Source organism: Coffea eugenioides, chromosome 6, assembly GCF_003713205.1.
Source record: "Coffea eugenioides isolate CCC68of chromosome 6, Ceug_1.0, whole genome shotgun sequence".
In the NCBI taxonomy this organism is placed as follows: domain Eukaryota; kingdom Viridiplantae; phylum Streptophyta; class Magnoliopsida; order Gentianales; family Rubiaceae; genus Coffea; species Coffea eugenioides.
Genome location: NC_040040.1, coordinates 12,415,098 through 12,438,959, shown reverse-complemented (window position 1 = coordinate 12,438,959; position 23,862 = coordinate 12,415,098). Strand labels below are relative to the sequence as shown.

The 23,862-nt window shown below is 35.2% G+C and overlaps 2 protein-coding genes across 3 annotated transcripts; both read left to right on the top strand.

The window, feature by feature from the left end:
• The first annotated feature begins 8,915 nt into the window (after positions 1-8,915).
• Positions 8,916-14,272, top strand: LOC113775496 (protein trichome birefringence-like 5). Of its 2 annotated transcripts, XM_027320402.1 has the most exons (5): positions 8,916-9,827; positions 11,762-11,954; positions 12,398-12,591; positions 12,996-13,151; positions 13,691-14,272. In XM_027320402.1, exons 1-5 carry the CDS (start codon positions 9,004-9,006, stop codon positions 14,028-14,030), a joined length of 1,707 nt encoding a protein of 568 aa, XP_027176203.1. In that variant the 5' UTR covers positions 8,916-9,003; the 3' UTR covers positions 14,031-14,272. The 2 variants fall into 2 exon arrangements, with proteins under 2 accessions (XP_027176203.1, XP_027176204.1); XM_027320403.1 differs by lacking the exon at positions 12,996-13,151.
• Positions 14,273-16,538: 2,266 nt separating this feature from the next.
• On the top strand, positions 16,539-21,902 carry LOC113775203 (nucleotide-sugar uncharacterized transporter 2-like). The gene is made up of 7 exons (XM_027319977.1): positions 16,539-17,127; positions 18,623-18,771; positions 18,869-19,077; positions 19,162-19,255; positions 20,226-20,392; positions 20,886-21,056; positions 21,307-21,902. Exons 1-7 carry the CDS (start codon positions 17,055-17,057, stop codon positions 21,587-21,589), a joined length of 1,146 nt encoding a protein of 381 aa, XP_027175778.1. The 5' UTR covers positions 16,539-17,054; the 3' UTR covers positions 21,590-21,902.
• Positions 21,903-23,862: the final 1,960 nt, after the last annotated feature.

Sequence of the window (23,862 nt, the reverse complement as noted above, 5' to 3'; positions counted from 1 at the left end):
TTTGTTGTTGGTTTCCAAAAGAAGACTTGCAATATTGGCATAAAAGGCCTCCTGTATTTTTGTCGTAAGAACACTACAACAGCTAAATCTACTGTGTTTGCTCAAATTTTGTTCCAAAAGTTGAACATTTCCACAGTTTCACTCAACTTTTTCCTGGTCACAATTTTATACCTTTCCAATCCTGTCTGTGTACAGCAAAGAAAAGAACAAATTTGTGAATGATAAAGCATGAAGTACTTAGTATCAGTGTGTAATGTACTTTCCCCTCGAATTTCTGAGTAATGAACCAAAAACCACTAGATGAAAAGTAACCATATCAATTAAAATGGATACTAGAGTACTTTTCAGGAAAATTAGTGAAGCGAAGCCATCGGGGGTGGACTAAAATTCTCAGAATCCTCTAAACTACATGCCATAATTTCGCCACGAAGCAAATAAAACTGAAAGGGAAAAAAAATTAGTACTAGAAGCCAATATCAAGCAACAGTTGAAATTTCAAAAGAAAAAAATACTCTCCTTTCTCTAGCTACTAGCCAGTAATTCTTAATTACATAGTATCCCAAGATTACATGCTGAGTAAGTTTACTCATCCGTTAATCTCGTCACGGGCTAATTAAGTTGTAGGAGCTGATCACATGTACGCATTCTATCTGTTATGCAAAGGATTCGGACCTGTTGGAACCATGCGTTTGTCATTATCATCAATCTTGTTCCTCCATTGTTTAGAAGAATACCTTGAGAAATGAAGTCCGAATGAGTTGCACCTGCTTAATGAACAACTTGCAGCATCTTCTGATGATGAGTTTATGCTAATAGTATTGGCTGATGGAGTCGTGAGGAAGAGCCCTCTTGCGGCAGCATTCGTCAGTCCATTACCTGCCAGAATCTGATGAAGTACAAGCACGAGCAAAATAGTACTACCATGTAGTCTCATTGCAACCAAGATATGAATATGTTAATTAGGAAAAGTCCCAGTAGTAGTAGAAGAACAAGAAGCCAATTAAGAGTTAAGGTAGCTCAAGAAAGGAATTGTACATACGAAAAAAATGGAAGATACATGCTTGAAAGAGAAGGGTCGGCAGGCCTGTGGGATGATGGGTTTAGTGTGGTTGCGGTAGGGGGAGGCAAAGGGAATAGAAGATGAGAATGAGCATTTGAGGATGGTGAAAGGAGGATGGATTTGAAAAAAGGTTTTTGATGGATATTTATTACTACAGTATTGTATGATGGTAGTAGTATCTTGGATATACAGCAGAGACTTTAATTGATACATCAACATCCATTGGATCAGAAGGAAGGAAAGTGTCTCACCAAACTGTATTAATGGCTTTGAATTCTAGTCCTTGTACAAGTAGGTATAAAAGAACAGAACCGAACAGGCTGACAGAAATAAGTCCTTCCTTTTACCTGAAATTTATTAACATTTTTCTTTTGGAAGGGAACCAGAAAGTTGTTTAATGTCGCGAGTACGAGAGCGGAGAGGCGAAATAATATATGCTCAATTCAATTCCGTTATAGTGACATCTCTATTTCTCTCACACTCAGACCAGTTGACACATGCACGATTGCACAGCTTTAGGGGCTCTCTCTCTCTAATGAAGCAACTTGATGCTTCAGACGTGCTGGGAGAAAAGGAGAAAAGAACTAGAAAGAAGTTATGGAATTAAGTTGTTGGTTGAAAAAGGTTCTTCACATTACTGGAGACATTTCTCTTCCCTGTACCATTTCGAGTCATACAGTAGACAAAGCGTTCAACGTTTCCATCTTTTCATCATTGAAAAGGAGAAAACCTTTTTACGGTGAGGGCTTTAATATCAAGAAAAAAAGGAACTCCATTGTTGCATTATTCAAGTTTTTGTTCATTTATATCTAGAAAACGCCATCTCATTGCCCTTCTGGCCCGTAAAAACAACTGAGATACGTCAATGATGACGACAAATGAAGTTGTTTCATTGGAATAATCTGCGTGGAAGAAATGCACTAAATTTTTCCGAGTAACTAAATGATAAGCGGAATTAGAAAAGAAAGGGAATGATCGCAATTGAACCGTGGGATGCACTAAGTTTTTAAGGGAAAGATCGCAATTGAACCCTGGGATGCACTAAGTTTTTCCCAGAAATGACCTTTTTATTTCGTGCAACATGTTAGTTTAATAAATGTTTAAGTAATTGGGTGGTTGGGATATAGAAGCAAAACGTGTAGGGATATTGAAGAAGTATGTGAAAGTTGCAGTTAGGTCTGCATACGAGTTAGTGGTGTCAACGGGTTGGATTTGGATTTGGACTTGACCTAGATTCAATAAATTTTTTCAGTTTTGGGTTGAAAAATAATTTCGATACTCGAACCCGGATCCGATCCAGTTACTCTAACAAAAAAAGGGATCGAATACGGAGTATAGAATTCCGAACTGGATCCGAACAATATATTAATAATTATAATATATAAATATTTCTAAATATATTCTTTTATTAAATTAACAATTTAGTAATGACTTTGTAGATTGATTTGTGGTTAATTTTCAATTGACTATTGCGAGTTATTTGTGATTTAGTTTTGTAAATTGATTTGTTTAAGTTTGGAGATTGGATTTATGATTGGTTTTGGATTTAATTTTGAAATATTTAAATTTGGACTTTTTAGACCCGACTCGACCCGGACCAGTCGAACCCGGTTTCGGGACTCTAAGATCAAGACCCGTCTGGTATATGGGTCGGGTCCGGATTTAAAATTTTCAATTCCTGCCTGAACCCAACCAGTTGACACTTTTAATACGAGTCGAGCAAATCGCGAGTAGATTATGAGTAGCTTGAGTCAAAGCTTGCTCGGTCAACACCAAACTCGAATTCGAGTTTAAAGATGCTCAATTTGTTAATTCGCGAGCCAGTTTGATTTTATATGTGTGTGTGTATATATATATATTTTTATTTTAATAGTAAAATTACATATATATCCCTAATATTTTATTATTTGTTAAGAAAAACTACTATTTTATTCTTTTTTTAAAATAAAATAATTATTTTTTTATATTTCTAAGCTCGATTTGACTTGAATTTGAGATCGAGTTCGAGTTCGAATTTTATATTGAGGACTCGTTGAACTCAAGTTCAAGTTCTAATTCAAGTTTGGTACAATTAAATTGGAACTTTACTTGACTCGTTTGCTACCCAGTTGCAGTGGCAATTTTCAAAGGAGAGTAGCTGCAACGATAACATGTTCCAACGACTATTTTTTTCGGACATGTACAACTAAATACAAAGGCCATAAGCAAAGAATGGAAAGCAGAACCATTTTGGCAAGATTCAATGAATAGAACCCATAAAGAATATGAAGTTGGTAAAGAACAAGAGAAGCACATCATCTTCAGATTGTTCAGATACATCAGCATATATTTTGTAGGGGGGAAGGTAATCATTGCTACTTCAAGCTTCAGTAGGAATTCACTATCATCATTCACCATCAGGAATCGATATTGTTTGTGCAAAAGGAAGGCCACGATCAAAATTTCAGAGAGTAAGAGAAATCCAAACAAGCTATTCTTTTGTTGTGCAAATTACAACTATTTCCAATGGTACGAAGATAATGATTATGAGGTGAATAACAGAAGAGGAGAAAGTCATTTAGCATTTAAAAATGTCGAGGTAGTGCCCCAAAATTCCACAAGAACCTTTCTGATCATGATCAACCTCATGCTAGTAGCAATATATGTGTTAGTTCAAATTGTGAAATCTATTGGCTGAGCACAGAGGCAGGTTTTCAAGTATTGTACTAGTTGTACCAACTAGTAAAACCTTTCTGGACATGGATTACCAGAAAGGAAGGTACTATAGGTTGGACATAAGTTTAAGGAAATGAATTAATTGGGCAATTCAAAAATATTTCGTAACATTTGAAACAGAAGCAACTATTATCATTGTCATCCAAGAATGCTGATTTAATGCAGATTGAGCAATGCACGAAAAATTCAAACATCAACAAAACCAAAAACATTCAAGGATAGATAAGAAGCTACATAGTATATAGTGCAATCAAGAATCCAACATCAAGAGAAGCACATGCATTCAATAAATTCAGAACAACACTAGAAAACAAATTAAATTTCAAATGAAGACAACTCAATTTTTTCAAGTTGCCTATCTTTGTTGGAATTTCACTATTTAGGGTTTTCAATTTTGGGTTATCAATTGATTTTGGTCAAGTTCAGCAATTGAAGATTTGATAAATTAGTCTATAAGTCAAATAGGGTAAAACAATTTTACCCTAGCACATATCCTGTGAAGACGAAAATGTCCCTCGATTATTGCCCTTGCTATGCACATGGTAATGTTTTTGTTTGACATAACAACTCAAGTTGATAGAAGAGTTAAAATTATACGTTTTAATTAGTTGTAAGGATAAAATTTATCGGCAAATAGTTGGAGGATCATTAAATTTTATAATAGTTTAAGGGTCATTGCTATACATGTCTTGCTATTTTTGTTAAACATAACGACTCAAGTTGATGGAAGGATTAGAATTATATGTTTTAATTAGTTAGAGGGTTGCAACTTATCAGTCAATAATTGGAGGATCAAAAGTTAAATTTCATAATAGTTGAATGGCCAAAAGTTAAATTTAAGATTGACAAATTAGAAATAATTAAGAAAGCATGTAAAAACTATTTGAAATACTGTACAAACGAAGAAAATAACTTTTTCACCTTCTAAGCACCTCAAATAAGTTTAAATATAATTTTAAACATTTTCTCCTTTTCTAATTTTCAAGCCATTGATGTGGATAAATAAAAATTAAAGATTCTAAACAGTTTATAAAATTTATTAAATTTGCTCAAAACATTTTACATAAAAAGAAAAGGTTTTCTCATTTGGTAATCTAAGGGCATGCAATAAGCATATGAATAAATAAAGATGAGCAATATAGAAGTTTTAAAATCATAGCTATCTTCCTGAATTGTAGCACTTCTTTTATAAAAGAAATCTACGTTCTTGCCAAAAACAAATAATAATAGTAATGTCATAGTTATTTCTTATTATATGACCTTAAAGTACCAAATAGACAAACTCTACAGGAAAAAATTATTTTATAATTTGAAAACGTGTTAAATAAATTTTTATTATTTATTTGTACTTTAGAAAAGCATATTGCTTATAGTTACAGCAACTATATTTTGGCCTCTTTAAAACAAGTAGATCTTCATACTTTTTGTCCTTATTTTTAATATTTGATTATCATACTTACATTTTTTTTTTTAAAATAAGGCAATAAAATGGCACTATTGGAGATTTCTGAAATTCAAACTTTCAATTTACACAACAGAGAAAGTGCGGAGTGGTGTATTACATTGTAAGTCTGAAATAGGCGGTTCTACCTAGGCAATTATCTCAACAATGGGCTCGACAACAGGGGCTATCTCAACAATGGGCTCGGCAAGAGGGACTATTGCAAATGCTGGATCGATGTCGATGATGTGGTCCAATTAATTTTGGTCGTGTGAATTTGGTCTATAAATCTTGTAGTAATAAGTAATAACCTCAAATTTAGTATTGAGTTGTCCCATAAACTCAAACAAATCTGAGTCAAATGAATCAGGCAAAACGTCGTAACCTGCGTCAACAAATCCCTTGGCATTATATTCTTCAACCACTGCATCGGTTTTTCAAGAGAACATCTTGAATTTGATTCCTTACCGTGCTACCTAAGAGTATCCATCCTTTTCTTCACTTCCAATTATCAACTATTACCTTAAATTATCTATGATGTCCTAAGCAATAGAACGTACATGAAACTCTCCAATAATTTCATAATTTCATTGAGATTCGGAGATAGTTTCATCCACTCACAATAATTTCATATATAGTCTGATGGACGTTTGAAGGCAGTTCGAACAGCTCAAATTGACTGACAAAGGTGTCAACATGATTAATTAAACGCTTTAAAGTAGGAATCCACTATGAGAATTCCAGAGTCAAAACCTCCGCCATAGTTACTGCTGCATTGTTATACCTTCAAGAAAACCAATTAACCATTTTTTAGTCCAGATCAATTTGGTCTTACTGAAGAATAATAAAATTCTTACTACATCTTTCATATAATTTGTGTCATTTATGCAAACAAAATTTATTTAAAAACTAGCTTTTTGTGGTTAAATTTTGTGTTAATTCTAGTCCATGAGTGAGAGAGTTGGATAATTATATTGTATATAATAATGATTTTAATAGATATTTAATACGCTCTATGTTTAAGAGATTTTTAGTGTAAACATGCATTTACTTTGATTATTTTCTTTAACATGACCTATATTTTTTTGAAAATAAAATTTGAGCTTTATCAACTTTCGATGTCATTCATTGCCATGTTTGTCTTACAGACATCTGACGACCCCTTCAACCACCGTACTAAAGAAAATGAAATGCTTCTTTTATTTTTTTTTTCTAGAAAAAAGTTTAGATGAATTTGACTCCTGTCACTACTACGAATTAGGGTATAGCTTAGAATTTCAGATCATTAAAATGTTTTTAACAATTATTAAAGTGCATTTCTCCCTCTTCATTGGAGGGTCATTTTTCCCTCCCAATTGCTACCACCACTAACCGCCACCTCCTTCGCCATCTCACCCTTTCCTCTATTTTTTCTCTTTCTCTCCCCGTCTCTCCTCCTTTCCCTTCTCCTCCACCCCCCTTCCCTTACCACCCCAACGCTTCTATTCCCTTCCCTTGGTATCTCTCCTCCTTTCCCTTCTCCTCCACCCCCCTTCCCCTACCACCCCAACGCTTCTATTTCCCTTCCCTTGGTATCTCCTGGTTATAATTTTAATATTATATATATCAAATATAACAATACATAACATAATATAATTATATACATATAATATGAAATTGATAATATGATATTTTCTTGTGATAATATAGTATAATGTTTGTTGTTAATTTTGTGTGATTAAATGATAATCTCGTTATGTTAGTTAACTCTTTTTTTTGTGGCATGTTGTTTATAAAAAAATAACGATAATTGATTCAAATTTTATATAATATCAAATTTTATAGAAATGGATTCATAAGATGAAAATGACTTTTAAATCTATCTCACGCTAAATTTTTTTACTAAAAATTCAAAAGAATAATTATTAGATTATTTATTAGTGTTATATAGATATATATAAAAATACAGTCCAATATAAAAATAAAAATAATAATGGAGCCGGGCAAGAGCACTGGCGGGTCTAATGAGATGGAATGGGGGAGTGGAGGAATTTTTGAGTGACCAAAGGGATGAGACGGGAAGGATTCTTCCGTTTCATCCCGCCCTATCGCCATCCCTATTTTCAGCATCTATCCTTCCCTGACATTGCAAAGTGGCTACTGTTCAAAAGTTCAATATTAGGGAAGTGGATCCGAATTGCATTGTAATCCATATTGAACATCAAAATTGCAGATTTCACAAGGGAGCGGGGTACGAGGCGACCTGCTTAGCCTTTTATTAATATATTGTGGATGCGCATACACATATATATATATATAATTATGCACGATACATGTGTATGTATGGATGTTTTTTTTTTTTTTCTGTTTCGGTTAAAGTAAGAGCTTTGTGGGTCCCCTTAGGTTACCTCTTAGGTCCTCTTAGCTTTAACCCTCAGTCAAATTTAATTGATTGGGTGTGTGTGTCTTATGTCGTATTCGATGGGCATCCGTCTCACATCGCTAGGATGTGGGTTCTTTAACCTGGACTTAAGGTCCACAGGTTTGCCTTCCAGTTACCAATTGGCTGGATAGGTAAGCTCTATGGATCCCCCTTAGGTTACCTTTTAGGTCCTCTTAGCTTTGACCCTCAGTCAAATTTAATTAGTTGGGTGTGTGTGTCTTATGTCGTATTCGATAAAAAAAATAAATAAATAAGGATTAACTTGATTTTAATTCTCTAAAGCAGTATAAAATTTTAATTCCTTCTATACGACCTAAAAAAATATATAATTTTTTGTCATACATCATTAAAATTACTCGTAATATAAGCGATCTCAAAGATTTAAGCACATACACCGTACAAATTATTCTCTAATCATGCAAGCAACAAAATTGCTGTGGAACGGTTGACGAGGGAGGATTGAACAAAGTCTAAAAATGACATTATTGCTCCAGAGAAAATCTCCTTCATACCACCTCTTAAAACTTAGGCACTATATGATAATAAGCCGGGAGACTTTTTATTTCATGCTTGCAGTATTTACACTTGGGATGCATAATCGCAGTTAATTAGTTAATCGTTTTTCCTCATCGACACTTTTTGAGTCTGCTGTTGCCTTTTCGGACGCCGTAGGTGATTCTGGCATGGAATTGATTTGAAGAGCTAATACTCTACTACTGTTCTCATTGCTACACAAATAATACTAACATTGATGCTGCTATTAGTAGCACAGTACTTCAACATTGGTATCCAAAGAAAACAGAAATTGCCATTTGACAACCTCTTCCCTCGTAAGACAAAATATATAAATACTTCATAAGAAAGGAAATATACTTGCATGGAATCAAATTGGTAGACTAACGACTTTAATTGATTGTCCTATTTTATAAGTATATTTAATGAATGCACATGATATCACCATCAAAAACAATGATGGACCAAAAACCAGGATTAAGTTAGTAATATGGTAGCCTGCAGATAAGATTGGTAAATGTCGGCTTTTCTCCTTTTCTGACATTTAGTTAAACAGATGTTGTTTAGTGTAGCAAAATTCTTGAATTATGTTTAATGGCTAAATAAATCACCAAATTACAGAGATGTGACGTTTTTGTCATTTTAGCCCTCTGCAGGCTTCTTAATTTGCACAAAGTCCAACTCCCTCTGCTCCTGTGTGAATTTTAAAAGGGCGTGGGAGGATCTATTAGCAAAATGGCAAATGCTGGCAACTGCTCATTCATTCCCCATTCCCCATTCCTTCACTGTGACAAAACAAAACAGAAAAATAGAGGAATCAAATGCTAATAGACCAGAACATGCTTTCCCCAAATGGCAACTGCCTCCACTTCTTCCCAGAAGAAAAATCAGCGCACTCTTAGAATTTTTATATTGCTGCTTTTGTTTCTCTTCACCTTATTCATCCTCAGCAGGGACGCTCTTGAACCCCAGTTGTCAATCTACAGAGATCTGTTTGTACAAACCCGTCCTCCCTCTTCCCTGAATTTACCTTTAAGATCTACCGAGACACTCATTTCAGCAGATCCTGAACTTGATGATAATGCAGTAGCTTTGATTGGTAAAAATGGCCTAAATACGTCTCCTGAGAATCCCATTTCATCAAAAGTGAATCTTGAGGATGAAACTAGTGCAAATTTATCGCTTGCTGATGGTAATGATGCTTCTTTGGATGCACCTGCTTCATCAAAATCGAATCTTGATGGTGAATTTCATGAGAAATCAACAACTAAGGAGCACCCTACATCCTCAAAATCTGATTTTGGTGACAAGGACACCGGAAAAGAAGCACCGGTTGACGGTAAGGAGACATCTTCTGAGGGACTCTTTTCATCGGATTCTGGAAATGATAATGAAGTCAGAAAGGACTCCACTTCAAGTTCTCAATCTGATGATGATTTAAGCAACACAAAAAGGGAAAAAGAAGGGCCAGTTTCTGAAATTTATAGTGAAGATTTTGCATTGTGGAAAGGTTGTGATTTTTACAAGGGAAAATGGGTGAAAGATGAGCAGTACCCAATATATAGACCAGGATCTTGTCCTTACGTTGATGAGGCTTTTGATTGTCAAAGTAATGGAAGGCCAGACTCTGAGTATTTAAAGTGGAGATGGAAGCCAGATGGATGTGATTTGCCAAGGTTAGATTTCATTCTTACACTAGATTTTCCTGATTATTATAGCCCTCTTGAGGATGGTGGCAATAATTCTATTCTGCTCATCAAAATTCGATTTTTCTAGTTGCATATGTTTGTATAGGTTAACATTGTAAATTGGTTTGCCTAAGTGGAACAACTTGGTATTAATTTGGTTAATTTTGAGTCACGTGGTCATTATTGATATTAGTTTATCATATTATGGAGGACAGATGTGTCAGACATTACAGTCAAAAAATAGTTAAAGCTATTTAACAAACTACATATTCTGCAAGATCAAAGGTTACGTAAATTAAACTCTGAAGAAGAATGTGAAGAAGTGCCTATCCTGGTGAAAGAAGCTGGAATGTATCCAGACATGGTTGATTTTGTGCCGTTTTCTAGGCTGGCAGCATTATATAGAAGATTGTTACGGTTGTCTGGAGTGGATTCCAAAATTCTATTGGAAAATTTACTTGTATTTTGTGGTTGTTCCCAAACATCTAACATGAAAAACAATTTCTGAGAATGATGTCTATCTGGTTAAATTCAGGTCTTACTGATACTGTGTTGGCGCAGGTCAAGTATAAAAATGTTAGGTTACTGAAGGAGGGAGCAACTGAAAACAGTAGAAATAGAAGAAATATTTTATCTCGAGACAGATACAGTAGTAATTGTAGGGGGGAAAATCATAGGAGTATCGGCTGGGATAGTTTGGATATCAAAAATTAAAATTGACAAATTCACTCGTCAAAGGTATGAAATAATAGTTTCTGCAAAGAAAAGCTGATTGAATACAATTGCAGGCAGAGTTAGTGCAATATCAGAAGTTACTCAAATGAGGTAATGAATCCAAGAGAGTTGGCCACAAAATAAAGCCAAGAGACAGGGTTATGGGGTTGACTTTTAAATTTGGAAGACGTCCTAGTAGAGTTGAGGTCTTTTAGCATAGTCCAATCCTTGTGATGAGGAGATGATTTTATTTTCTTTTTCTCATTCTCCTCTCATGTGATCTTACCATTTTGTATGCTTTTTCTGCTTTAACAGCATGATATTGTCATCAATCATACTTACAAGTCTTGTAAGAATTTGAATCCAGCCTTTTAAAATCTCTGTAAGAATTGATATTATCCCTACTTCATGTGCTTTTACTCTTGATGATTGGCATTATGGAAAATTACCTAAATAGTTTCCCTTTTATTTTGGTTGAGAGTTTTGGCTTATCAGATCTGCTTGCAATTTCCAGGTTGTCTTCACTGATTAAGCACCAATCATTACTTCTAAAGAGCCCATACTTATGCCGTATGATTTCAGCACAAACAACCATAAGTTATTAATCACAATGGATTGAAAACCAAACCTTTGCATTGTGCTTTAATAGTTTGTGTCCACCTCTCATTACTTGCCTTCATTTGGTTTCCTAATCTGAATGTCAATTTTCATAAACTTGTCTAAAATGCATTCAATAGCTCCTATGACATTTTTTCAAAAAGATAAACTATCTTTTTGGTTTATAGGATAGTCAAATTTATTTTTCTAGCAGAATGCAGGAGATATTGGGAACTGAACATCTTTTATGTTTTTTTGAGACAAAAAGACAGAATTTATTTAGAGAAAAAAGAGAAGTTACACCTATAAGAAAATGAATAGTTCTGCTAGAAGAACCAAATAGTAACGAAAAAAAAATCTTTCTGACGCCTCAGAAAATCTGTTGCACTTGTACCCTTAAGAGCGCAGATAAGAACCGAAAGAAAGAGTGAAACACTCTATACATTTTTGCGGCTCTTTGGTTATTGGCAAGGAATCAATCTATTTCTCAACTATTTCTTGATTACTGACCAGTTTCTTAATAGTTGGTTTTGAAGTTTTTATCTTCAAATGAGCTATAAATTTACATTCGAAATCTTTTGAGACAGACATCTGACTGGTCCTCTTTGCAGATTTAATGCAACAGATTTTTTGGTTAGATTAAGAGGAAAGAGGCTGATGCTGGTTGGTGACTCCATGAACAGAAACCAATTTGAATCACTTCTTTGCATTTTGCGTGAAGGCTTACATAATAAAAGCAAAATGTATGAAGTTCATGGATACAAAATAACAAAGGGGAGAGGCTATTACATCTTCAAATTTGAGGTTAGTTCCGTGATCTTGCAGTTCTGATCATAAACATGGCTGATTGAATAAGGATCATTTTGCTTTTTGTTTGAAAGAGATGCCATGCCCTAAAGGACAATTGTGTTTCATGATCTGTGAAATGCCAGTAATTGGTGGAGAATCCCTTTCAGAATCTGTAATTACTAACTGGAATGCCTATCTGAAATTTTAGCCTGTATAAATGATTTTGATCCAAATAATGTTTATTGGATTACCAACACAAAAAATAAAAAAGGAGAAAAAAAGGTGCCGCAATATATGTTTGTTGGAGCTCCTCATGTAGCATTTGTCTGTTGCATTTCTAGCACATGCTTCTTTAACATTTTTCCCTTTTTTTTTTTTCTTCTGTCTTGATCTTTATAAAAGAATACGTCATGTAGATAGTACTGATTAATAGGCACACTCATGAAATCGATGGGCAGGACTATAACTGCACAGTGGAATTTGTACGATCTCATTTCCTTGTCAAGGAAGGAATTCGTATCAATGCACAAGGAAACTCAAATCCAACTCTGTCAATAGACCGCATAGACAAGTCAGCTGGCCGATGGAAGCGAGCTGACATTCTTGTCTTCAATACTGCTCATTGGTGGACTCATGGGAAGACTGCTAGAGGGTAAGTCAACATCTGTATCATTCTAGTCTGTCATCTGTTCTTTCTGAACTCTCATCTGTTTTCTTTCTTTTGCTTCTTTTAAGCGTTTAAAACTGTACGGAGCTCTCATCGTGACTTCACATGCAAAGCTTAGAGGAATAGGAGTATGCCATGTATGATGGCATCAGAAACTTCCATACTGAGTGTATATAGAGTGATACCATAATTACAATGCGATTAGCTCATAGTTTGCTACACATAGTAGTGGACAAGGTCATGGAACTTGAAAGATGTTTCAAGTGTAGTTTAGCTGGGTAATTAAGTGCATTCGTCCTACATGAAACAACACACAACCTCTTCTGCTGAATAAGCGTAGACAATTTGGAGCTTTAGACATGCAGCTGATGTCTGTTGATATTACGTAGGCAAAATTATTACAAAGAGGGGAACTACATCTATCCTAAATTTGATGCTGTGGAGGCTTATAGAAGAGCTATAAAGACATGGTCAAAGTGGGTTGACAATAACATGAAGAGAGGAAAGCTGATCTTTTATCGTGGGTACTCATCCGCTCATTTCAGGTACTCAAAACTTAAAACCATTTCTAGAAAGCCTTTCACACTTGCATAGGTTTGTCAAATAGGATAGAGACTATTTAAGGAGAGCCTCCTTTCACTACTGATTTATTCTCTCTCTCTCCCAAATTTACTTAATTCTTTGCTGCCACAGAAACATCTTAGGATCGAATTTTAAGGCTGGGCTTAATAGTAGCTGACTCACTTGGCTGCATCAATCTTGTCATTTTTATTTTTACCGTCAGGTTGTTGGTTTCTCCACTTCTGCAAACTTGGCCGCATCAGTATTATTTTCATTTGTACTCCCTGTTTCTGTTTTCTTTGGGTTCTCCTCTTCTATATTTTTCAAGTACAAGTAGCTTCATTTCTTTGCAGAAAGCAAAAGAGAAAAGAAAACAATAAAATAGAAGAACTGCATGAAAGTAATTCGGTCCTTAAACGTAAACTGCAGTTTCGAAATAATTCATACAGAATGTTCATATCCTTTCAACGCGTTAGAGAGATAACAACGATTTAACTTTTTAGGCATCATTTTCGTTTTACAGAGGCGGAGATTGGGATTCTGGTGGAACATGTATACGGGAGACGGAACCTGTTGTAACTGGGAGTATCCTAGATAGCTACCCCTTAAAAATGAAGATAGTGGAGGAAGTGATCCAGGAAATGAAAGTCCCGGTGTGTCTCCTGAATATAACGAGATTAACAAACTTTAGGAAAGATGGCCACCCATCCGTGTATGGTAAGAATGTCACTGGTGGACGAAAGGTCTCCGCCAAAAGGCAAGATTGCAGCCATTGGTGTCTTCCTGGGGTACCCGACGCCTGGAATGAACTAATTTATGCAACTTTAGTTACTGGACAAGGTTCTTTGATGAAACATTATTGACACCCTTTATGCTTTGTACACTTGATATTTTTCGTGTAAAGAAATTGAGCCAGAAATTCTCTCGCGGGGCTTAGAAAACTGGGAACCATAGACGCCCCTCCGAGATAGAGTTTTGTTATCCCTGTCAATATGGCTGGTTACGATCACCTGGTGACACCTTTATGGATGGAGAATCATGTACCAACAGCCATGTACAATAGTCTTTAGCGTGCAAATGAAAACAAGCTAGATTCTGTAATTTACACAAGCGGCTTCGGATATAAGCTGAAAAAAAAGCCAGTCAAAAAGGTGGAGGTCAAAAACAACTTCACCTCAGCTTCCCAAAATTTTAACTCATGATCAGCAGCACTTTTTGAGCTGTTGATGCTATGAGGTGGCTGCTTCCTGAATTTGTATCCGTGGGAAGATAATGGTTAGATGGTGCATGAGACGTGGGGCAGCCAAATTTTATTGAGCACTAGATCTAGATGAGATGGTCAAGTACAATTTGAGGTCCCTGCTTCGTAAATATCATCCCCTCCCCTGCTAATTTTTTCTTTTTTGTTTTCAAGACAAAAGTATAATTTGATCACTGTCGAGTGACATTTGTCCCAAAATGTCAGAAATGGTACCTCAATTTTGTTTTATTGCTCATATCGGCTCTTCTTCCCGTGATGCTTGAGACTCACCGATTCTTGAACACCACAGACTGCACTGAGGATCACAGTTAATGGATTCAGTTTGTCAGGCTTCACATCATCACATGCATCTGTTGTTGACTCCTCATGCAATTGAGTCTTTACAATTCTTTGCTTGGTGTGTCATCGCCATCGCCCATCTACCTCCCTACCCCCACAATGGCTCAGTAAATCATGAAATTGCTGCTTGTACCCGAACCCATCTTCAACTCAAATCAAAAAGGGAAACTATCTTCTGCTGATTTCGTCCATTTTGCAGTGGTCCATTTATATTGTCCGGAAAAGCAATAAATTCTTAGACAAATAAGATTCTTGAAATCCATTGTGATGTGTTCCCTCAAAAAAAAAAAAAAAAGCATTGTGATGTGAGGCAATATTAGAAGTACTTGATAGTCCTCCGTCTTTTTTTTTTTTTAAATAATAAGTGAGAGATTTTAAATTTTAAATTTTTTATTTACAATTCATTCCTCTTATCACATAAGCCAATCGACCCCTCCTCTTGATTGTCCACCTTTGATAACCTTTTATAACGTGACTCCCTTTTCTTTTCTTTTTTTTCCTCCTTTGATTGAGCTATGATTAGCGGGAACGGACAGCCCTACAGTTGTCCAATGCCTCTCCGTTTGCGTAATCTATTGTTGATCCGCCTATAGGCTATATGACTCCAATAATTTCATGAACAACGCCTCCAACCATTATTTCTAAAACTTTGCATAGTAAAAACTTTCAAACGGTTTACTGAATAAAATACTTACTACCCGAAGCAGAAAAATCGAAGGTCAAGATGGGATATGGTATTATCTTGAAAAGATAAATTTGGTGGCTTAATGTAGGATGTGATGATAAGCACAAAAGACCTTTCTTTGAGTCAATCAACTATATATTCTTCCTTGGTTCTTATCTATTCTATGATTATCTATGCTTGGAATGGAATCCCCCATATGTGAATGTGTAGGGTAAGGTAAAGTAATCACCAATCAAAAGAACTTGTTTACTTAAATGATGACCCTTTTTTTGTGTTTTTGTGTTTGTTTTGGAGGGAGGGGGGGGGGGGGTTAGGGTTTAAATGCTCAAATATGAGGGGGTCCGGCGTTCATCGACATTGGTAATAAAATCTTTCTTTCAAGGTGTAATTTGTTGACTCGGTTCCATGTCTGTCCTCCATTTTGCTGACTCAGAGAACATCAATAATTACCAACTGACCAATTACAAAAAAAAAAATATGTACATATATATAGACCTAACGTGAGAAAAATCAATTTCAGTTCTTTCACTAATGCAGAACATCAAAACGAAGAGGTTAGATTCTACTAATTCGCACCAAAGTTAACTCTTAACACCCATTGGGTTACTTATAGGTTTGAAACTCGGTTAAAATATTGTTTGGATATTCCATTTTTTTAAATAATATTTCGTTTGTATCATAAACATATTTTTCAACTCATACTTTTATATTTTTAATCATATTTTTATCTCACATACATCATATTATAAAAAAATATTACAGTAATTATTTTAAATAATATTCAGTATCCAAACAGAGTTATCCCTTAAAAAGAAAAGAAAATATCCCTTAAAAGAAAAGAAAAGAAAATGGACGAAATGTACAAGGAACCAGAAATGTGGGTGGTCCACATTGCTTGGAACGAAAGTCCAGTTGGCAGCCCCAAGAGTAGTGTAGAGTTGAAGCCTGTGTGGGTATCAACCATTGTCTGCTTGTAACAAACTACCTTAATTAAACTTAAGCCGCTGACTGCAACTTGGACTCTCAGTCTCCCCCACTACTAGGCAAAGGTAAAGCCGTAAACTACCACTACACTTACACTACACTCCTGACTCCTCACACGCACACACTCTCTCTCTCTCTCTTTCTCTCTGAATTTAGTCTGATTTAAGTGTCGGTCGGTGCTGAGTGATGAGGTCCATCTTTCTGTCCCGTGATTTCCTCATTTTTCTCAAATCTAAACTCATCCGTCATCTTTAGTGCGACTTGTACTTCACGCTTCATCTGTTGTACCAATCACTTCCCCCAAATCTCTCCGCCAAATCCTCTCGTCGCTACTCATTTTTCTCTCCAAGCTCTTATCTTTTAGCAGCCCTTTACTTTCAGACGCACACCCTTTTACGCATTTTCAGTTCTTCTTTTCAGTATAGTAGAATATAATCTAGAATGGATGTTTAGTAGTAGTAGTAGTACTATTAGAAGCTACTTTGTATCCTCTCGTTGTTTTTCCCCTTCTTGGTTTATTCCCATCTGAATATAATAATTGTATAACAAGCACCAAAGAAGAAAAGCTCTGAAAAATCGAATGCTGTGAATCTGCATTACATCAGTGGGGGGGGAGAAATGCTGGGCTTTCTGATCAGAAAAGATGTCAGAAAAATTCTCAAGCGCAAGGACAGTGACGCTGGTGAAAGAGGTACTCTTCTACTTCACTCCCTTTTCTTTTCCTTTCTTTTGATTTATATATATATATAAATTTTTTTTTTGAAGAGATTCTCTGTTTCTGGTTTCTTTTGCTTGCATTTCTGATTGCGAGTATGCAGTCTTTGTCATTTTTCTTTGACTTGACTCTACGGGTTTTTGCCAATATGCTCTGTTTTAGCAAAGATTAGAATGAAAAATTAAAAAATAAAAATCAAAGCTTTCTTCTTTCCTCTTTTCTTCTTTTCTTTTCGCGTTTTTTCAGAAGTTTTGTTTTATATGGGCATTGCAGTTAGCACTTAACATCTACTTACTAATTGGAGAAAAAAAAATTTCTATGATTAAATTAATATGACTGATCTTCAAGAAAATGAGTAAAAGAGCTCCATTTTTTTGGCGTGTTGAAAGTTATGCTGCTTGGTTAATAAGCACGTTAGGAAATGAGTTTGCTTTGAGCGAAGATATTGATTGACTAAAGCAATGTTCATTTAGTAGTATAGTTCGAAGACGAGGCTTCAAAAAGTGAACCAATTTTATGCCATTTTCATCTCTTTTGAGAACCAATTTTATGTGGTAACTTCAGGTCACAGGATGAATTGTATGAAACGGCTAGTTTTTACTGTATTGAAGTTAGATGAAACCATTCATAGTTTTGGGAATGCAACTATTATAATTTGCTTCATCCATTTGACATGCATATTTAAAAGTTTTTCATCTTCACTTGGTGCTTCATTTTCGTCTGAGATAGTTGCTAGACTTTTGTGTTAGCGGGGTTAATTGTTAACATATGTAACTTTTTCGTTGTTTAAGAAAATACAAGTTTGATCAGGATGGTTGGGTGGGGAGTTTCACTGTCAACATATCGTGTGCTACTCAATTAAGGCCTAGCAACTATTTCAGCATTTTTTTCTGATTTATTTTATTTATTACTTATTTATTATTTATATTTTTCCGTGGTTGAGGTGGGAGGTCTCATTGTCAACATATTGTATGCTACTCAGTAAGAGTGAGTTCTTACTGATGCTGATGCATCACTACTACTAGCTATTTGTGGACTGAAAATGTGAGACATGTAGTTGAAATGGACTTTAAGAACTTGACCCCCTCCTTTTCTGTTTTCTAATCAACTATGTAAATATTATGTGAAGGAATATCTGTTTTCCTTTTTCAGAGAAGAACCTGTTTAGAAATTCTTGTGAAACTTATGTGTTCTTTGGTTGATGCTAGTAGTTAGCTGAAATTTGCTTAATCATTCCTGATTTTAGTTCCTAGCTGCAATAAGAACTATGTATACTCTATGCTTTGATAGTTTATCTGTGAAAATTACTCTTAGACCTAAATTCATAGCTGGTCAGAACCATAGTTTCCACAGGGCATCTTTCTAAGCCTCTTTACTAATCCAAAAATTTGCACTTTTGTATGGTTGTTATGAGATTTTTTTTTTGTTGAAAATTTCTCATATAAATGTACATTGATTGCAACATATGTAGGAAGAGCATTGGAGGAAGTGCGATCCTCTTTATTTAGCAAGTTAAGGTCGTTAGGAGGTGGGAAGCGTCAGCAGACATCACTTGGGCCTCCTGTTGCTCTTGCATTTAACTTTTTGGTGTCTGTCAGTATAATTTTGATGAACAAGTTGGTTGGTCAACTCTTCCTCTCCCATGAATCAGATTGATGTACAATTCCAATATATTTTTGGTTATTATTTTTACATTTTTGTCTGATGAATTTTACAGGTGCTTGTTAAAGTTGGATTTAATTATCCAATTTTTCTAAGCTTTATACACTACATATGTAGTTGGTTGATCATGGCTGTTCTGAAGGCCTTATCCATTCTTTCTCTATCTTCACCACCAAAGTCAACTAAATATTCTTCCCTATTGTCTCTTGGTATTGTTATGTCCCTCTCAACTGGTCTTGCAAATGTTAGCTTGAAGTATAATAGGTAAGGTTGCAATATATATTATCTACTTTCTCAGTAATCATGCCTTTCACTTGTTTAAGTCTTAATCAAAATGCATATTTTCAGTGTTGGGTTTTATCAGATGGCTAAGATTGCAGTCACACCAGCAATTGTGTTAGCTGAGTTCATACTCTTCAGCAAAAGGATCTCTTTCTTGAAGGTAGATTCTTGTTGCTATAATGTAGTCCTTCGATAGGACCAAACGTAGTCCTGGGTTCTCTTTCAGGATTTTAGTTTAGAAAAATGCTAATTGTGTGCATTTGAAATGGAGAAGACTAAACAGTTTTTCACTTAGAATGCTGATAAAATGTGAAACAACTAAATTGCTTGTTTAGCAAATGAATTTGTTGAGGCTGGACATTAAAAACCAAGACCTAAAATTTTGAACATGAAAATGTATGACTTTAGAATGTGATGTATTTGCTTCCAAAGGGAATTGAAGATTGCAATGTGTTTACTTGCAATTCTAAAACAGTGATCGAAAGGAAGTTTGAGCTTTCTTTAGATTGATAACTCCTACTTGCAGTTCAACTCTACTTTACGGATATGCATTGTAGAAATATTCTTTTTTCACAAACATAATGATTCAAAAGAACCAAAATGTTGCTGATTGTCATCAGACCATATTTTACTTGTTTGCACGAGTCATTGCTCCCACCTTTGAGGATTCCCTTGGCTAGAGTTATATGTTAATGACCTTTGATGTGCAAGAGTTCATTCATGATGTTTAAGTAACGTCTGCATTTTTTTGGTGAACTTGCAAACAATTTTCCTAGATTCAGTTAAATTAGAGTTTATATCAATTTGCTTTTATCAAGTCCTTTCGTTCTCTCTATGCCTTTTACGTCAATTAAGTAATTTTGAACTTTTTCCTCTGGTTATTTTGATTGCAATTCAGATTTATCTTAATTGTGAGCTTTAACATTCAATTACATTGTGGAGTTTGTCAGCATCATCTCAGTTTTGTTTTGGAGGCACTTGAGATGGCATGTAGCTTTTTCTCACCTTTATTACAAGAAGAAGTTGTAGCCACTTGCATTGGATGCATCATGTGCTCGTACACTTGTATTACCTAGAAAACTTTTTTCCATATCTTTTGCTGAGGTTTTAGTTCTTGATTTTCTCGCCAGGTTCTTGCACTTGCTGTAGTTTCTATTGGCGTTTCTGTTGCAACCGTGACCGATCTTCAATTTCATCTTTTTGGTGCTTGTGTTGCATTGGCGTGGATAATACCTAGTGCAATCAATAAGATACTTTGGTCCAATCTTCAGCAACAGGAGAACTGGACTGCTATGGCGTATGCTACATAATCCTGCTAAATCTCTGTTTAGTCTCTTTTTCTTTTTCTTTGTTTTCTTTGTGTTGAACTTTAGGATTGTTTGTTTCAAGCGGTTATAATTGTTGCTTTTCATCCAAACAAATTAAATTTTCATGAGATTTGGTTTGTCATTAGTGTCCAAAATTTCTCTGTGCAAAAGTAATTACTTGTGAACATCATTGGCCAAAATAATCTTACTTTGCTTTGGTTTTTATTCTGAAGTTGTTAGAAGGTTTCAAGTTCTGTTTCTTCTTTTATTTGTATCACGATCAGCTCTTGAGCTGTAATCATTGTTTGCTGTTACCAAAGAAAAAATTATCATAATCTCTATGTTGAATTGGTTTCTTCATTTCTGTGGCAAAAATTTTCAAAAACCTAGGGCCTTGGAATTTTTTTTTTAAAAAAAATTCTTTGTGTTTGTTCTTCGACAATCTATTATAAGAATATATTTTCAGATAAGATAAATGTGCAGGTTGATGTGGAAGACGACACCTATCACTTTGTTCTTTTTGCTGATGATGATGCCTTCACTTGATCCACCTGGGGTCCTTTCCTTTAATTGGAACTTTCATAATTCTGCAATTATTGGTGGTTCTGCTTTTCTTGGTTTCTTGCTTCAGTGGTCAGGTGCCTTGGCACTTGGGTAAGTGATGCTTATAGTTTTGATTTTACTTCTGCAAACTCCTCCTACAATTTGACTGCTTTAGCTGACACAGTTTAAGGCGACGATAAAACTTTTATCAGGCTTTAGCTGTTAAAATTTCTTATTAGATTTGTTGTTTGGCTTTGGCTTTAGCTTTGGTTGAAAAAACAAAAACATGTGGTTTACTTGTTTGGACATATGTGTTATTTGTGACTAATTGTGCGTTCTTCCTCTCCCAACACTAACACAGGGCTACTTCTGCAACCACCCATGTGGTCCTTGGACAGTTCAAAACATGTGTTATTCTTCTTGGTGGCTTCCTCATATTTGGCTCTAACCCAGGACTTACTAGTATTTTGGGAGCAATGTTTGCTCTTGGGGGTATGTCTTTCTACACATACCTTAATTTACATTCCCAGCAACAATCAGTGATAACGTCTTCCAGACAGTCTTCATTCTTGTTACCAAAATCTAAGCTGAGCAAAGAAAACGGAGATGGCCATGAGGAAACCTATGGCGAGGAACATGTCTAAACCTGTATACTAACCAGAAGAGATTTAGCAAACCCTGGAGATGATTTTTTTTTTCCCTCTATACAAACATGGAGCCCTACACATTATCAGGAGTAGAATTGCCTTGTGATTTTTTTTTTTCTTTTGACAGCTAACCATGTAATACCCTTATTTCATTGGACAGCATGCAATGGTTGTCATATGGGGAAGCCTCTCGGGAGGGTGGTTTGTATATGCTCTTTGATTACTTCAAAGGATCACAATATGTGTACATGTAGCTTTGAGGCCTTCTTGGACTAAATTACAACATTTTCTTTCCCTTTCTTTTCTTAAATCTTAATTGTATTTGAGTCCTGTTGTGACGGTCTTGATTTTGCAACGATTTCTGCCATGTTTGAAATGCGGCGCACCATAAACTTGAGGTGTGTTTTCCAAGTAGGATGGGCTCAATTACTTGGGCCATTCGCGTATCCTAACCAATGATTGGTGGTGCACCTCATTTCTGAAGAGAAACTGATGGTGACTGATAACATCTTCCATGAATCATTGTCTGATTCAAAGGATATTGTTGGTATGCTTTTGTTTCGAATTATTCTGTTGGCTAGATATTATCATGCTTAAATTTTATGATGATAACGAGACCATGTTATGTCTTTTGCTGGTGATAGTCGATGTCAAGTTCATGGCAGCTAATTAATCACTTTCATTATCAATCACTGCCTTGGAAGCAGAAGATGGTACTACTTTTTTCTGTCTCCTCTGACAAGCAGTAGTGCCTGTATTGCCAACCTGATCCAGACAGATCGACAATGATCAGAACTGGTGAGTTGACGGTGGGAAAAGTAAAAAAGTTTCAAGTACCATAAAAAGGCACCGAACCAGAAGATCACTTGCATTTGCTGTCAATAGTTGCATATTGTCCTCTGCCGGGACTAGAGCAAGTCTTGTTCATTTTCCCAGAGATGGCAGGAAATCAAAGAAAATCCACATATGCACTTCTGCAACTATCTGCTAACTAACTGCATTATCTATTTATTTATAAAAAAAAAGTGAGCCTGAGTGAATAAAAAAAAGAACAACCAGCATTCTCTTGTTGGCTGTCCACGTGAGGCTGTGAAGTTTGCGTTACAACAATAACACAAAACCATATAGATCCCTTTTTTTTTTTTCTTTGTTTGAGGTTCAATATATCACAACTTAGACTCCAATAAAATACACCTGCTTTGATTACTTGCATAAACTGAAGTGAATTTTTGGGGTTCTGCAACGGTTCATTTCCGCGTTTCTTGAAATCTGCAGGAGGAGAAGAATGTGCTGGCCTCCTCAATTTTGGATCAATCTATGAGGAAGTAGGAACACTAGCACATGTACTGTTTCCAGCCACTGAGGTTAACGGTAAGAATTCGGATAAGTTATAATTTGAAGCTCATTCATTGCTTAGTTTTATTTTTGTTCTTAAACCCATCATTAGTTTTCTTAAAAGCGTAATGTTACACTTAATGATTCAATTGTACGATCAGATTACAACCCTAATCTGCTAGCTAGAAAAACATTAGAATTAGGTCAAGCACCACCACACAAAGCAAAGATAACGCAAATGCTCTTTTAAATTTCAATAGACAGTCTTAATTCTTAGGTTTTGTATTTAAAGCATCTGCTTTAGCTTCAAATCCCATTTCCAGAATATGCTGGCAACTTTAGAATAGAATAAAAATTCAAAAAAGTAAAAGTACTTCTGTTTCAACAACTCCTACGTTTGAGAGAATTAAGAATACATAAGCTTGTGAATGAGTTGAGTAGAGCATTTACTATTTAGCCGGTGTAAATGCATAGGCACGACCGCCTAGGTTTGACCTTTCAATGTGCACGTAATAACTTAGGCCGAAGGGATAATTTCATAAACTTCCCCTGAGGTTTATGACAGTTGTACTGAGCTTTTCTATAGTTTGAAAAGTTATACTTACCTCCCTTGATTTGATAGTTTAATTAACAAAACCTTAAAATAATATTGACTTGGTCAATTTTTTAAATAAATACCCAAAAATGTGCTTGTGTAATGAGTTTTAATTTATTTTCCTATACAATTATAAGATTATTTTGTATAATTATAAGGAAAAGTTGCCAAATTTTCATGTCCATATCTACTATTTGATAAACAGCTATAATAATAATTTTATTACTATGATATGATACTTTTGATGGTATTTTATTATTGATTTGGATTTATAAGATAGAAAAGAAAATGTTGAAATAATTCATTTAAAATTTATGAATTTTTGGAGTAGTGAAATTAT